Genomic DNA, 15918 nt, shown 5'->3' on the forward strand with positions numbered 1-15918 from the left:
GATAGAGGAGAAGATAGGTGGAGAGGAGACAGACAGGTCAAAGAGGCGGGGATGGAGCCAGTAAAGGTGAATGTAGGTGGGGAGTATGAGATGGTTCTCATGAGCCTGGGCCGCAATGTGTGAAGTTAAAATCATATAATCTCATAGTAGCTCAAAAAACTGAATTACGTTGAGACCTGTTGTATCTAGTAACCCACTGTCTGAAACACCAGTTATCCAGAAATATTTTGAGCATACCCAGCAACTCACAAACAACTCTTCAGGTATTGAATCAATCGCCAACGCATGGGCTCAGTAAAGATAATGAATGTTTAATTGCTTCTTCCTGTGGTGCTTTTGAAAGTACAGGTTTGGAGCAGGCAGAGCAGGTATTAAAACAGCAAATGTTTCAGGTTAATATTTATAGCTGTGGTGGGGGTCTTCTGATTTATGTTTGTCATTAGGCATTCTGATGTCGCTCTGTGATCCAGAAAGCTCAGAAATCCAGGAATAAGAAAAAGACTTGATCAAAGCATTCTGGAAAGAAGTGGTTGTAATGTTTTATTAAAAGGAGATGCGTTCACACTGGAATTCTAGTCCCTCTTCTTATCAGAAATGCATTGCTTAGCTGCTGGAACCAGTGGGGCTGTGTCCAAGATTGCACTTCCCTGCTGCTGGGCCCAACCAGATGCTCGGAGAGGAAGTAAATTGTTTGAAGCGCTGGGAATTCTCTGACTAAGATTGCAATTCTGATAGAGCCAGTGCAACTCACCAAACAGGATTGTCACTCTCCACTGCTGGAGCTGGTTAAGCACTCTGACCAGGCTGTTGAAGCTTTGCTGCTGAAGATGGTGTATCCTCTAAATGCAAATCAAATTTTCCATTTCTTGAGCTATCACACTCTATTTAGATCTTAATGAGTCATACAGCAAGTTGAAAATCAATCATTCAGGGCATGTTCGAAATAGATGAGAATAGTTACTGGGTTCAGTGGAGAAATTGACATCTAATGGCCAGGGCAGGCAGATGGCTGGGCTTCTATTATGATTATTACAAAATAGTGATGTCCTAATTGAACTAAATTGCCTGCATTAGCTGCTCATTACAATATCTATGTAGGCTCAAGATTTAGAACCAGCTGTACTATGTTGCTAACCTCAGTGCTGACGCTAATCCAAGCTTCTGTCTTTGACTCTGGCTGTGTGGGGCCTCAGAGTTTTGAAAGTTTAAATTCATATTGCTATTAATTTGCAAGTACTTCAAATTCTTAACAATGACAGATGTTGGTAGTGTGACCTAGAGTTTACCAACAGGCAGGTGAATAGTCCTAAAATTATTGCTTCCAAAGTTGCAGATCCACAGGGCAGAAATGGCTATTATGAGGGGGCATAATCTTAAGGTGATTGGAGGAAAGTATAGGGGAGATGTCGGAGGTAGGTTTTTTACACAGAGAATGGTGGGCATGTGGAATGCGCTGCCGGCAGTGGCAATGGAGTCAGATACTTTAGAGACTTTTAAGCGACTCTTGGATAGGCACACGGAGGATAGTAAAATGTAGGATATGCAGGGTAGATTGACCTTAGTAGGATAAATAGGTCAGCACAACATCGTGGGCTGAAGGGCCTGTACTGTTCTATGTTCTATGTTCTAAAAGACAGGAAACACCACCCCTCCCCCGCCCCGCCCCACCCCAAATAAAAAATAAAGACATAAATAGAGTTACATTGTCTGAATATGTCTTGAGCACGATCTGAGACAGACAATGTGGATTCACATCCCAATAAAAGTTCCAGATCCACATATTCAGCAACATTCCAATCAGCAGTTGGAGTGTCAATTTTCACCCTTCAACCACCATCAGTAAAATGGATTATTCAGTCACTGTGGTATTGCTGCTCCTGGAACCTTGTGAGCAAATTGTTTGCCACATATTCCTGCATCACAGCAGTTCAAAAAGTATTTTGTTGGCTGTAGAAAGTTTTGGGAGTTTGTGAAGGAGTCTATATACAAAAGGCAAGTTCTTTCTTTTAAGGGCTAGATAGCCAGGAGTTTCATGTAGCCCTAAAACAACAGGATAGAGAACTTTGATTTCTACCACATGTGGTAATTCCAATAGAATGGTGATAGTTTTTATGAAACTGCTCGGATGAGCTCAGAGCACGCAGGTGTTCGGTGTTCCGACAATCCGTCTACTCCCACAAAAAGTAAGCCACTCCAATCGCAGGTATCAAATACGATAGAAATAAATCAATCAAAACAGAACCACAAAAGAGGCGTCTTAAAACAAACCAGATAAATGTAATCATTTTATCTCTTTGCAGACTTACCTGTCTAAAGCTTGAATCTCATTCCAGTTTGGCAGATCCATGTTGCAGCTGTCAGAGTAATATACTTGCTGTTCTGGGGAACTTTACCTCCAAAATAGAGCTTATGCTATCAGTTACCTTCTCCTGTGGCAAGTCTTTGTGAATACATGTTGTAAACATCATTAGAAGGTCAGTGTTCCCAGTATCTTCAAAGGATGTGTAGGCGTTTCCTGAGTGATCTGTCCTATATCTAAATCTTAATTTATTCAATGCACATTCTTTCTAGCCATAGCTAGAGACATTGTTGAGAAACTCTGAAACATGATTAATGGGAATTTTTATATACAGTACACCGATAGTGATAATTGCACATGAAATAATAATTGCTTCCTTTTTAATTGATAACATTTGCTCTCTTATGGCACTGTAGAAGGGGAATTAAAACTGTTGTTTTCAGGTGAAGCAGTGTGGGAGGGGAACTAATTGCCTCCTAATTTAAAGTTATAGATTACAAATGATTTTTTAATCTTGAGTCTCAATTTATGAGGCATTTCCATGTAAAAAAGGTTGTTGTTGCATATTAAATTTAACAAAGGACATCTCTGTTTTCAATGCGAGGATAGGAATTTATAATGGAACATGGTGATAGGCAGTGCATGCGGGTATATGGTATTTTATATAGTCAATCAAAGTTTACAATTTAGAAAGCTTTTTGATACTTTGTCCTTTCTCCAATATTTCGTTTAGAAGTTGCTATATTATACTCTAAGACTCCCTGAACTAACTCCATTCAGAAATAGTTAAGATACATTTCATGGAGTACATGACACAGTCTCTACTCAATGCAGTCAAATGGCATTATGACTCTATGGCTTTTATGACACTACTCATGTCTGCTTATTGCACAACATTCCTGCACTACTTAACAATGAGTATTTTTAGGAAGGAAGGAAGGAAGAAAGGAAGGAAGTAAGGAAGGAAAGAAAGACAGAAAGAAAGAAAAAGAAATAAAGGAAAAAAAGGAAAGAAAGAAAGAAAGAAAGAAAGATAGAACCTTAAAAATCATCTTCAGTCCTTTGGTCTTTTTTTTGTGCCAATAGCAGCTGCAAATGAAATAGAACATAGAACATAGAACATAGAACATTACAGCGCAGTACAGGCCCTTCGGCCCTCGATGTTGCGCCGACCTGTGAAACCAATCTGAAGCCCATCTAACCTAAACTATTCTATTATCATCCAATGATATGTTTATCCAATGACCATTTAAATGCCCTTAAAGTGGGCGAGTCTACTATTTTTGCAGGCAGGGCATTCCACGCCCTTACTACTCTCTGAGTAAAGAACCTACCTCTGACATCTGTCCTATATCTATCGCCCCTCAATTTAAAGCTATGTCCCCTCGTGCTAGCCATCACCATCCGAGGAAAAAGGCTCCCACTGTCCACCCTATCTAATCCTCTGATCATCTTGTATGTCTCTATCAAGTCACCTCTTAACCTTCTTCTCTCTAACGAAAACAGCCTCAAGACCCTCAGCCTTTCCTCATAAGACCTTCCCTCCATACCAGGCAACATCCTGGTAAATCTCCTCTGCACCCTTTCCAATGCTTCCACATCCTTCCTATAATGCGGTGACCAGAACTGTACGCAATACTCCAAGTGCGGCCGCACCAGAGTTTTGTACAGCTGCAACATGACCTCATGGCTCTGAAACTCAATCCCTCTACCAATAAAACCTAACATACTGTACGCCTTCTTAACAACGCTATCAACCTGGGTGGCAACTTTCAGTGATCTATGCACATGGAGAAATTGCCAACTGTCATTGTTTTCTGTCTCACTGATATATGATGTTACTTGTGCTTAGGAAATAAAGATTTATGCCCAAAATAAACTTGCAATCGCTTACTGTGAAATCCTATTACCAGCACAAATTTTACATTACAGATATTTTGCAAAGAACATTGGCGGAAGAATAACAATAGTAAAAACGAAATCTGAGTGTTCACTAATGTTGACAGCCATTATGACTTCTGGAATATAAAGCAACCACAGACATTTATCATATATTGTTTAAAAATTATCTCAATGCATCTTGCCATGCCGCCAATTTTCTCTTTTCTGTCTAAAGGTAACTGACTTACACTGCAGTTTGGTTCCAAAGATGCTGATAGTTCTTCTTGTCCCAGCAGCTATTTGTCATCCATCAGTGTGCCCATTAATTTATACAAATTATATCGTTGCTTCTCAAGGTCAAATGTGTATTCCAGATTGATAGAGTAAGGTGAGAGAAGCCATTATTACTGTCCAGTTGTAAAGTGATAGCTATAATTGTTTGATAGTACTGCAGACATTACGAGCTTATTCACTAATGTGCCAGGCAAGGACAGCGTGGAAATGGTGAGCCATGTCACCATATTGTGGTGATCTAGGATGTTACCATTTATCTGAATCTGTATTATTTCAACCTATGAACATAGCAACCCCTGAAATTGAGTGCAACTTTAATATTTGTCAGCCTAAACAGATACTATTACCATGGGCCCCATCCCCTGGCTCTCATTAACATGTTTTCTAGTTTCCACAAGAAACATGTCTTTAACAGTATGGCACTTCCTACCTCTCACATGCTCTGATACAATGACGGTACATCTGTATGTGCATGTAAAATGTTTCTTACACACCTTAATGGGGTTCATCTCGTATTCAAATTAACCTTTGGAATGGAGCTGTCTAATGAATTCTCTCTCCTTGATGTACTGATTGAGAAATCTGCTAATGGGTTCTTGATGACAGTTAACACATGCCTACTTTCAAGGGTCAATACAGGCATTAGGATTCTAATAGCACCACCCTCTATAATGTTGGCCTTAATAACAACCTCATAAGTAGGTCCTGAGCCATTTGCAGACTGTGCAAGCTTGATGTAGTAATAGCATGCTTTAAACATATCCTTTGGGATAATGGCCACCTGATGAGATCATTGCTCATGATATCTTGCACAAATTCATGAATGGGCTTAGGGTCACCATTTTTAATCCTGAAAAATGCCTACTCTACCCCAAGTTATCCTGCCAGGGCAAGGAATCCCAAAACTGTAAGCAAAAGATGGGGCTAGGTATTTACTCTGCCACTATGTAAGAGCATCATGAGTGGTATTCTCCATTAACAGGATGGTGTTGTCGAGGTAAACAGACAGTTTTACCTATCACACAAATGAGTAAAATGTAGAATATGAGTTTCAGTGCCAGTGTGCATGCTATGTATATTGACCATACATTTCAATGATCTGCATGCGGATCATGTCAAACATTGTGTTCCTTCGCCTGTTTGCAAAGAACAGACAATTGACTGTCTTAATCAGCCTGTGCTTGCAAAATTCTGAACATTGAGTCTAACATTAGATGTGGCGTTTTTTTCACTGGAGCTTAGGAGGCTGAGAGGCGGCCTGATAGAAGTTTACAAAATAAGGATGGGGGTTATCAAGACCAGGGAGCACATTTTTAAGGTGAGATGAAAAAGATTTAAAAAAGACATGGGGGTGTGGAATTTTTATACAGAGGGTGGTTCATGTATTGAATGAGCCTCCTGAGGAAGTGGTGGATGTGGGTAAAATTACAATATTTAAAAAGACATTTGGATAATTACATGAGTAATAAAGGTTTAGAGGGATATAGGCTAGGAGCAGGCAGGTGGAACTAGTTTAGTTTGGGATTATGTTCGACATGGACTGGTTGGACCGAAGGATCTGTTTCCATGCGCTATGACTCAATGTGATTCCATGATAGTGCAGCATGAATTGACAAATCCTGAGTGTATAAAAATGACACTTACATTAATTTAAGATTATCAATTGTGATCACAATGTGGCACCCTTACACTTGCTAATAGCTACATCCATCTTTACGCAGAGCATGGTCCATTGCAGAAAAAAAGGCATTGCCTCTTTTCAATTAAACAACAACTTGAAGGGTACTGTTCCCTGGTGCATTGTCCACGGCACATCTCAACCATTGAGAGTTGACTTGCCTTTTTTAATGTAAACAAAGAACGCTGGGTTAACAGTTCACTGGTGCATTCTCCATGACAGGGCCAAACCAGTTGCAGTCTACTTGTCAACCAATCAGCACCCTGTTTCTCATAGAGTAGAAATTATTACTCCCTTTGAAATTTGGCATTCTCACATTTGTCATGATGAGTGCAAATTGAAAAATATTGAGCGGTCAGTTGCTTTCTTCAGTTAAATACCAGTCAGCACCTGATGCAAAGTCTATCCAGTAGCCATGGTAGATAATGTGTCACTTTTGTGGGTCTTTCAGTATATATTGGTGTTTGGTGTGGTGGGGAAGGTGACGATTTTTACTTTTGGCCATGTGCTGAACTGATGTCTGCATCCTCTTTCCATTGTATGCCACACCAGTTTACCTTTCCATTATTCAAGAGAAAGGAAGAGCAGACAAAGTACATAGTGGACAGTTGATCAGTTGCTGCCAGTTTTCCTATGCCCCTGCCGTATCTGAAATATACCTCGTGCCATATTGTCCCTTAATTGATAATTTCTTCCAATCTTCTGCAGTTTTTTTGCCCAAATCTGCAGTGACTAGAGTCTCATAGTGATTTTTGAAGCATGTGGAAAATCAAATTAAGGTTCTCCATTCAGAGCTCAGAATGGCTGTGTACAAGTCCTGAGTCTGAAAGATTTCTGAGAACCAGTGTTATCTTTGCCTGTTAAATTGTTTCTCAGCAACAAGAATTTTGAGCATTTCTGCCCATGGACCTATCATTGCACAGCAGGTGAAGCAATGCTAATTTATTCCATGACAGTGCCCTGCACTTTTACAAGTAGAATAATCAGATTTGTAAAGAAAGATTAGAATGCTTAGGGAGCTGTAAGGGAGTATGCCAATTGAAAATGTTGGACCAAAACTAATGAAATCAACATTGAAGACTACATCCTGGAGTGAAACAAATGATCGAGGAAAACTAATACATTCATTCAAGCCATTGATCTGCATTTTAATTCAAAGACATTGTTCCAAATAACTGCTCAAATATATTTCTAACATTGAGCACAAAATTAATGTCAGTGGTTTTGAACAAGATAGTGTAGCAATTCAGAATTACACACGCCTGATTTGTCTATTGTAGGAAGAGGAAGGCGCTCCCTGACTCACTACTTTAAGAAATATGCTCTTTAAAAGATTGTTGGGTATGTGCTAGGAGGGCAGCCATTTGTTTAAAAATAAATGTTACAATCAGAATGGACTTCCAGAGGGAAAACAAGAAGATGCTAAATCAAAAATTGTCAGGCAGTTGTGTCACTGTGACAACCAAGGGCTTTCCTACGACTGAATAAACCAGTGTTTGTAAAGACAAATTCCTAACAATAGGTACTAAGCCAAATTGTAGCATATCTACAATTGCACCAACTGAGAACCCATAATCCAGTAATCGAACTTGGGATCTCTCCAATCTGTACAGTTTGATTCTGCACTGCTTCATTCACTTAACCAACTGATACATTCTCCATGTAGTGATGATATTGTGGAAGTAGAAAGAAGTTTTCAATATGAAGACATGCAGCCGGGAGATGAGGATGCTTTCTCCAGGGAACCATTCGTGATTCAGTTCAAATCTCCAACCACAGGTACAGGTATTTCGGCTATAATGCATGTTTTGTTAACACGAATTGGCTGTAATGTGATTGATGAATAGTGGACGCTGTTTGGATAACGCGAACTTTCTACCACACGGTATAGTAATTTTTTGTGGCAATTTCCCAATAACACGATTTTCTGTAGCACGATGTCGCGCAAGAATGCAACTATCATGTTATAGGAGAAATATCTGTATAGTTCTTCACTGTTCCATTGCCAGAGCTGGGAACCTGTTACAGTTACACTATTCCTGAGTCTCTGCTATGCAAGCAGGTGATCTCGATAATACCATTGAAGATGATGGGGCCCATTAAAGTGAACGATAAAAGACATTAAAGACGGCAAGTCATGCGTTCATGTGCCTTCTTGCATTAATATTAACAACAGAATGAGAATAACAAGACAGTCATATTCCCATCTGCGTCACATATAGACAGGATGGTTAAAAAGGCGTTTGGCACGCTTGCCTTCATTGCTCAGTCCTTTGAGTATAGGAGTTGGGAAGTCATGTTGAGGTTGTACAGGACATTGGCGATGCCTCTTTTGGAGTACAGTGTCCAGTTCTGGTTGCCCAGTTATGGGAGGGTATATTATTAATCTGGAAAGGGTTCAGAAGAGATTTACCAGGATGTTGCCAGGTTTGAAGATTTGAGTTCTAAAGAAAGGCTGGATAGCCTGGGACTTTTTTCACTGGAGCATTGGAGGTTGAGAGGTGAGAAGTTTATAATATAATGAGAGATATAGATAGAGTTAATGGTAATTATCTTTTTCCTGGAATTGCAATGGTGGGGGGAGGTTCAAGACTAGGGGACACATTTTTAAGGTAAGAGGAGAAAAATTTTAAAAAGACATGAGAGGCAAATCCTATACACAGAGGGTGGTTCGCATGATGAAGTGGTGGATGTGGGTAAAATTACAACATTTAAAAGACATTTGGATAGGTACATGAATAGGAAACATTTGGAAGGATACAGACCAGGAGCAGGCAGGTGGGACTAGTTTAGTTTGGGATTATGTTCGGCATGGACCAGTTGGACCGAAGAGTCTGTTCCCATGCTGTATGACTCTATAAAACAATGTAAAAGGAAAACATATTTAAAAGATTTAATATTTGGTGTAAAACTTTCTCAAACAGGTCAGGTGATGTAAAGTGCTTCCTTTTGAGCCAGAACTGTCTCAGAACTGTAGATGAATTTGTCTGTCCCTAACCAGATTGATGGGTGGAATGAGTAAAGGAGTAGATGGTGATGTCAAATATGGGGAGGCAATTAATCCAGAGACCCAGGCAACATTCTGGAGACCTGAGTTCAAATCCTGCCATGACAGATACCGGAATTTGAATCCAATAAAAATCTGGAATTAAGGGTCTAATGATGATCATGAAACTGTTGTCAATTGTTGGAAAATCCATCTAGTTCACTAATGTATTTTATGGAAGGAAGCTGTCGTTCTTTCCTGGTCTGGCCTACATGTGACTCCAGACCCACAGCAATGTGTTTCACTTTTAACTGCCCTTTGGCAACTAGGGATGGGAATAAATGCTGATGTAGCCAGTCATGCCCTCATCCTGTGAATGAATTTAAAAAAAAACATTGGAAAAAAAGCAAATATTGCGAACTGTGCTGCTACCCTCAGAAAAACACAATTAGATAAACACAGCAGGCCAACCAGCATCATAGGAGCAGGCAGGCGACGTTTCGGGCCTAGACCCTTCATCAGATGAAGGGTCTAGGCCCGAAACATCAGCCTTCCTGCTCCTATGATGCTGCTTGGCCTTCTGTGTTCATCCAGCTCTACACCTTGTTATCTCAGATTCTCCAGCATCTGCAGTTCCTACTATCTCTGATACAATTAGATAAATGTCTTTTTTAAAAAAATTGTTCTACTGCAAAGGTTCCAAAATGCAGATCAATATTAATAGTTAACTTTTGGCTTTTCTCTGCGGTATAGAGACACAACATGCTGCTGTCTCATGTAAACATGGTTTTAATGGCTCACAAACACCCTTCTGTATTAAAATGTATGCACACTGGTAGCTTCAAAGGCAACTACTAGACAGGACTGTGCCAACACAGATATTGGGAATATTCAAAAGACAATCAGATACCAAGATAATAGAATCAGGCACCGAGACAGAGGTGAACTTTAAAGGGCCAGGCTGGTCATACCACCAGTTTAACTTCTGATGATCTGAAAAACTAAGTTTACTTTGAACTGCATAAGAATCTCTAAGAGCCGTGCTGAACCTTATTGTCTGTAGTTTTCATTGTAATGAGGGATTTGCTAGACTCATGATTGATATGCTTTACCTTGGTGGGGGTTGGCACGGTACTTGTGTGCATTAATGTATGTGTAACTATGGACTCAATACAGTGAAACCTTCAAAATGTAGGATTTATGCTGATATAATTACTATGCAAGGTGTCATTTGTGTGTTAAATTATGCATGAGACAAGCAATGATTCAGGTGCCAAAGCATTTTTTTACACTCGAGCAATCGAGCTGACAATGGATATGTAGCTTTCTGACTATTGGTGACACAGCCACATACAAAAAATATACCTATCAGATATACAGCATCATAGGCCTACAAAAGTTTTACAGACTTGCCAACCAGGCTTCTGAATTACATGTCAAAGACACTCCTTGTAAACAATGACAAAAATACAAAAAAAGGAGGAAAGAGGCAAGTCATATGGGCCAAAGTCACCTATTAACTGACAAAGCAAAAGATCCAGTGTTTGTTGATTAGCAAACCTTTAAGCCTGAACTATGGCTGTAAACTTTCATTATAATTTACATCAGAGATTGTGGTTCAGCAGCAGATTTGTAAGTCAACTCTGCTTGGATTTCTCAGTGAAGCTTTTAAATAGCTCACATTGCCATTTTCTGGTGAATACATTAGAAATAGTTAAGTTCAATCCAATTGAAAGGGAATGGGGTATTTGTTGTTAAGGTCTACAGATTCATTTGGTTGAAATCAAGAGTTTTATTCAGCAGTAGGTAAGAGCTACATCACACTGACTTTAGCTTGGCTTTTTTTCATACACTCAGTTGTGAAGAACTTTGTGCTCATTCCCCAACACACATGCCCTGAAGATTCAGTCAGGGAAGTCGACGAATTATATGACGTCTTCCTGAAGATCAAAAAGGAGTGGAACATTAAGGTGTGTTTTCAGATTTATTCATTCTTATATTTTTGAAAGCAAACTATGCAGGAAGATTAAATGCCACGTATAGTACATTTCAGAGCTTAAATCATGCACTCAAATGTCATAAGTTACTCACTATTAACTTGTCCTGGTTTTTTAAAAGTCTGAAAACAGTTACAAAACAATACGCGGCAGCAGTTTTACAGCAGTCATAATTTCTCTTTATTTATGTGATGAAAATATTAATTTTTATTTTTACTATTAGACATTCTGCATATAAACACCTTCTAACTTTATACCACATTTAGTCCTCTATTTCAGAACTATATTTTGCCTCTGAAAACAACCGGCAGTAGGGACTAGGAACAAACAGTCTTTTCACTTCCAGATCCTGAGTTTAAATGTAGCCCACTTTGAAGATAGCAGTTTCCTCTCTGGATTGTAAAGCAGTAGTAGTGGCTCAGTTGTTAGCACTGCTGCCTCACAGCTCCAGGGACCTGGGTTCAATTCCAGCCTTGGGCAACTGTCTGTGTGGAGTTTGCATGCTCTCCTCATGCCCATGTGGGTTTTCTCCAGGTGCTCTGGTTTCCTCCCACAGTCCAAAGATGTGTAGAGTAAGTAGATTGGCTATACCAGAGTGCCCAGGGATGTTTGGGCTGAATGGCCTGCTTCCATAGTGTAGGGATTCTATGATTCATCTAATTACAGACTGAAATCTAGAATCATCCTTTATACAGCTTATGGAACTTTTAAAAAAAATGCTCTTTACCAAGATTGCCTTGTTTCAAATTCTGTCACATGCACACTCTCTGGCCATTTTCATGCAGATTGTGATACAATTTTAATCATTCTAATCTGATGTGTGAACAGCCTGCTCATTTATCCATTCTCCCAATCACTTCTCTCTCTTCCCCAAAGTTTGATTTGTTTCTTTTTGTTGTAATGCTATTATTATTTGCTTCCTTTGATTTGGATTTCTCCCCCACCATCTCTGAATAATTTGGAGTTTATTCCATGCCCTAAACCTCTTTTATCCTGTGCCTTTCATTATGGACTTTCTTCAGTTTTGCTTCTTTCCCTCCACCTTGTTACTAGCGCCTGTTTTCAAATTCCTTGCAAAGTCTGACAGCTTCTTACAAATTGACAACCAGTCAAACTTGGTTCCAATTACCTTCTTGTCATTTACTCGTCAAGCTTTCCCATGCCAGGTGGCACATGAGGTAAACACAGCACATTCTTCTCTTTCCACGGTTAGGTTTTCCTGGAAGAGGCTATCAGTCTGTTACCTGAGGCTGTAGTTTGAGGGATACATCAAGCATGGCTGTTGGGAGACTCTCCTGCTCCTCCTGTGTGATAATGGAAGATTTTATAGACGCATGACTAACCCGTTTGGTCACATTATAAATGCATCTTTCATGCCATTAAGTCCTGGAATAGGACTTAAACTTGGAACTTGAGAGGCAGGCTTTCCCTGCAATGCACTGCACCATAAGAGCTCCTTCTTGTATTAGTTACGATTTTGGAGCCCATTGTGATTTTATTGGTTCATTCATTTTGGCACATTGCTCCCCACTGCGAATGCAAAAACATTCAGTCTGTGGAAAAAGAAATCCGATTAGTTTGAAAGTTACCCTTTGTTAGTTTAAATAAGTATTCCACTTCCATCTCATTTACTTGCCTTTATATCTCCCCACCCATTCCAAGTAGGAAACTCGGTCAAATATTTCTTCGTAACTGAGCTCTTTGATGGTTGTCTCAACGTAAGTAATTCATTAGTAATGGGGAAATTAATAGAACTGAAACGTGACAAATTCCCAGGACCTGATAGTTTCCATCCATAGGTGTTAAAGGAAGTAGGAAAGCACATTGCCTCATATGATCTATCCGAGTTCCTTGGGTTCAGGAGTGTACCTTTTTATTGAAAATTTGTTCATGTCACTCTGGTCTTTAAGAAGATGACAGAGGGAAACCAGGGAATTACATCTGTCGTGGGAAAATTGTTGGATTCTATAATCAAGGGTAAGGTAACTGATCACATTGAAGAATTTCAGTTAATCAATTAAATAAACATTATCCTAATACATATAGAGTTAATGGCACAGTTCTAAACAGTGTGCAACAGAAGGACCTAGAGATGCATGTACATTTAGTTTGAAGGTGACTGCATTTATTGAAAGAGCGTTTAGCAAAGAATATGTGATCTTCAGCTTCAGAGAGAAATTGAGTAAAAAAATAGAGAGGTCATGTTGAGCCTTTATAAACTCGGAGACTGTAAGGACTGCAGATGCTGGAAGCTAGAGTCAATAAATGTGGAGCTGGAAAAGCCTTTATACAACTCTGCTTGGGTTACAACTAGACTATTGTTTCTAGAGGGAGTGCAAAGGAGGTTCACTAGGTTGATTCCAGAGTTGAGGGGGTTGGCTTATGAGGAGAGACTGAGTAGATTGGGATTATATTCATTGGAATTCAGAAGATTGAGGGGGGATCTTATAGAAACACATAAAATTATGAAGGGAATAGATAAGATAGAAGTAGAGAGGATGTTTCCACTGGCAGGTGAAGCTAGGACAAGAGGGCATAGTCTCAAGATTAGAGGGAGCAGATTTAGGACTGAACTGAGAAGGAATTTCTTCACCCAGAGGGTTGTTAATCTATGGAATTCCTTGCCCAGTGAAGTAGTTGACGCTACTTCGGTAAACGCTTTTAAAAAAAAGGTAGATTTTTTTTGAACAATAAAGGAATTAAGGGATACAGTGAGAACGCGGGTAAGTGGATCTGAGTCCACGAAAGGATCAGCCATGATCTTATTGAATGGCGGTGCAGGCTTGAAGGGCCAGACGGCCTACAGCTGCTCCTAGTTCTTATGTTCTTATATTTCCGGTCATCACACTTCAGAAAGGATGTGGGGGTCCCTTGAGACGGTGTAGAGAAATTATTCCTGGGATGAAGATATTTAGCCACAAGAGAGTACCTGGGGTTGTTTCCCTTGAAATTAAAGGAGACCTGGGGGCGATTTGATAGAAATGTTCAACATCATGGACCTTTTTTAGTGAGGTGAAAAAGAAAAGGACAGTTCCCATGAGCTTATGGTACAATAACTAGCAGCACTGATGTAAGGTTGTAAGATGCAGAGAGGAACTTTTTATGTAGTGAATAGTAATATCCTAGAACACAGTGCCCGTAAGGGTGGTGGAATCAGAGACAATCAATTACTTCAGAAGGAGATTGGATGGGCATTTTAAGGAAATAAACATGCAGGCTTTGGGGAATAGAGTGGGGGCATAGAACTAATTGAATTGTTCTGTAGAGAGCTGGCATAGACTCAATAGACCAAATGGCCTACTTCTGTGCTGCAAATGCTCAATGCTTACCCATTGTAAGAACTAATTAATACTTTTCTAATCTGTGTGGCTCAAGACTACACACAGTGGTGCATTTCAGGTCTTTGCCACCAGGATACCTCACATCCCTTGGGGAGGTAATAGGCTAGTGGTATTGTTGCTGGACTGTTAATTCAGATAATGATCTGGGGACCTAGGTTCAAATCCTGTCACAGCAGATGGTAAGACTTGAATTCAATTCCAAAAAATCTGGAATTAAGAGTCTAAAGGTGACCATGAATTAATTGTTGGTTGTCAGGAAAGACCCATCTGGTTCACACATTCTTGGGTGTCCTTGTGCATGAATCACTGAAGGTGGGATTGCAGGTGATTAAAAAGGCAAATGGAATTTTGCCTGCCATTGCTCGAGGGATGGAGTTTAAAAACAGGGAGGCTATGCTGCAGCTGTATAGGGTCCTGGTGAGGCCACACCTGGAGTACTGTGTGCAGTTTTGGTCTCCTTACTTGAGAAGAGATATACTAGCACTGGAGGGGGTGCAGAGGAGATTCACTTGGTTGATTCCAGAGTTGAGAGGGTTGGATTATGAGGAGAGACTGAGTAGACTGGGATTATACTCATTGGAATTCAGAAGAATGAGGGGAGATCTTATAGAAACATATAAGATTATGAAGGGAATAGATAAGGTGGAGGCAGGGAGGTTGTTTCCGCTAGCAGGTGAAACTAGGACTAGAGGGCATCGCCTCAAAATAAAGGGAAGCAGATGTAGGACTGAGGTCAGGAGGAACTTCTTCACCCAAAGGGTTGTGAATCTGTGGAATTCCCTGCCCAGTGAAGCGGTTGAAGCTACCTCACTGAATGTGTTTAAGGCAAGGCTGGATAAATTTTTGAACAGTAAAGGAATTAAGGGTTATGGTGAGCGGACAGGTAAGTGGAGCTGAGTCTCAAAAAGATCAGCCATAATCTTATTAAATGGCGGGGCCGGCTCGAGGGGCCAGATGGCCTACTCCTGCTCCTAGTTCTTATGTTCACTGATATCCTTCAGGGAAGGAAACTGCCATCCTTACCTGGTCTGGGCCTACATATGACTCCAGACCCACAGCAATGTGGTTGATTCTTAACTGCCCTCTGGGCAATTAGGGATGGGCAATAAATGCTGCCCTAGTGGGTGATGCCCTTATCCTGTGAATCAATTAAAAAAATCCCTTTGCTCGGTGAATTTGGAATCTAAATGTACCATCCTAAATCTTATTCCTTAATGTAATTATGTATTTCAAGCATGGCAGAAAGTTAAGACAGGTTGAGTGAGATATTCAATCAAGTACCTATTTGAAAAAAATTAAAAGAAGTTACATATGTTATAAAAGTGAATAAGTGCAAAACGGTACATTTATCATCCAACATGTCTAAAAATACAACATTTCAGTCAGTTGTTGACTGCTGAGGTAGGCACATGCTTAAGGAAATGTATTTTTGGAGACGCATT

The 15918-nt window shown here is 40.0% G+C and overlaps 1 protein-coding gene across 2 annotated transcripts in view; it reads left to right on the forward strand.

Moving 5' to 3' along the window:
- The window catches only part of LOC109937454 (deoxyribonuclease gamma-like), a 121380-nt gene that overhangs the window by 102357 nt on the left and 3105 nt on the right, over positions 1-15918 (forward strand). For both annotated transcript variants that reach the window (XM_048606601.1, XM_020536038.2), the window contains 2 exons: positions 7819-7931; positions 10996-11108. In XM_048606601.1, the coding sequence (XP_048462558.1) occupies positions 7819-7931; positions 10996-11108 (226 nt within the window). The remainder of the gene's footprint in view (positions 1-7818; positions 7932-10995; positions 11109-15918) is intronic.

This window comes from Rhincodon typus, chromosome 16 (assembly GCF_021869965.1).
Source record: "Rhincodon typus isolate 14 chromosome 16, sRhiTyp1.1, whole genome shotgun sequence".
Taxonomy (NCBI): Eukaryota; Metazoa; Chordata; class Chondrichthyes; order Orectolobiformes; family Rhincodontidae; genus Rhincodon; species Rhincodon typus.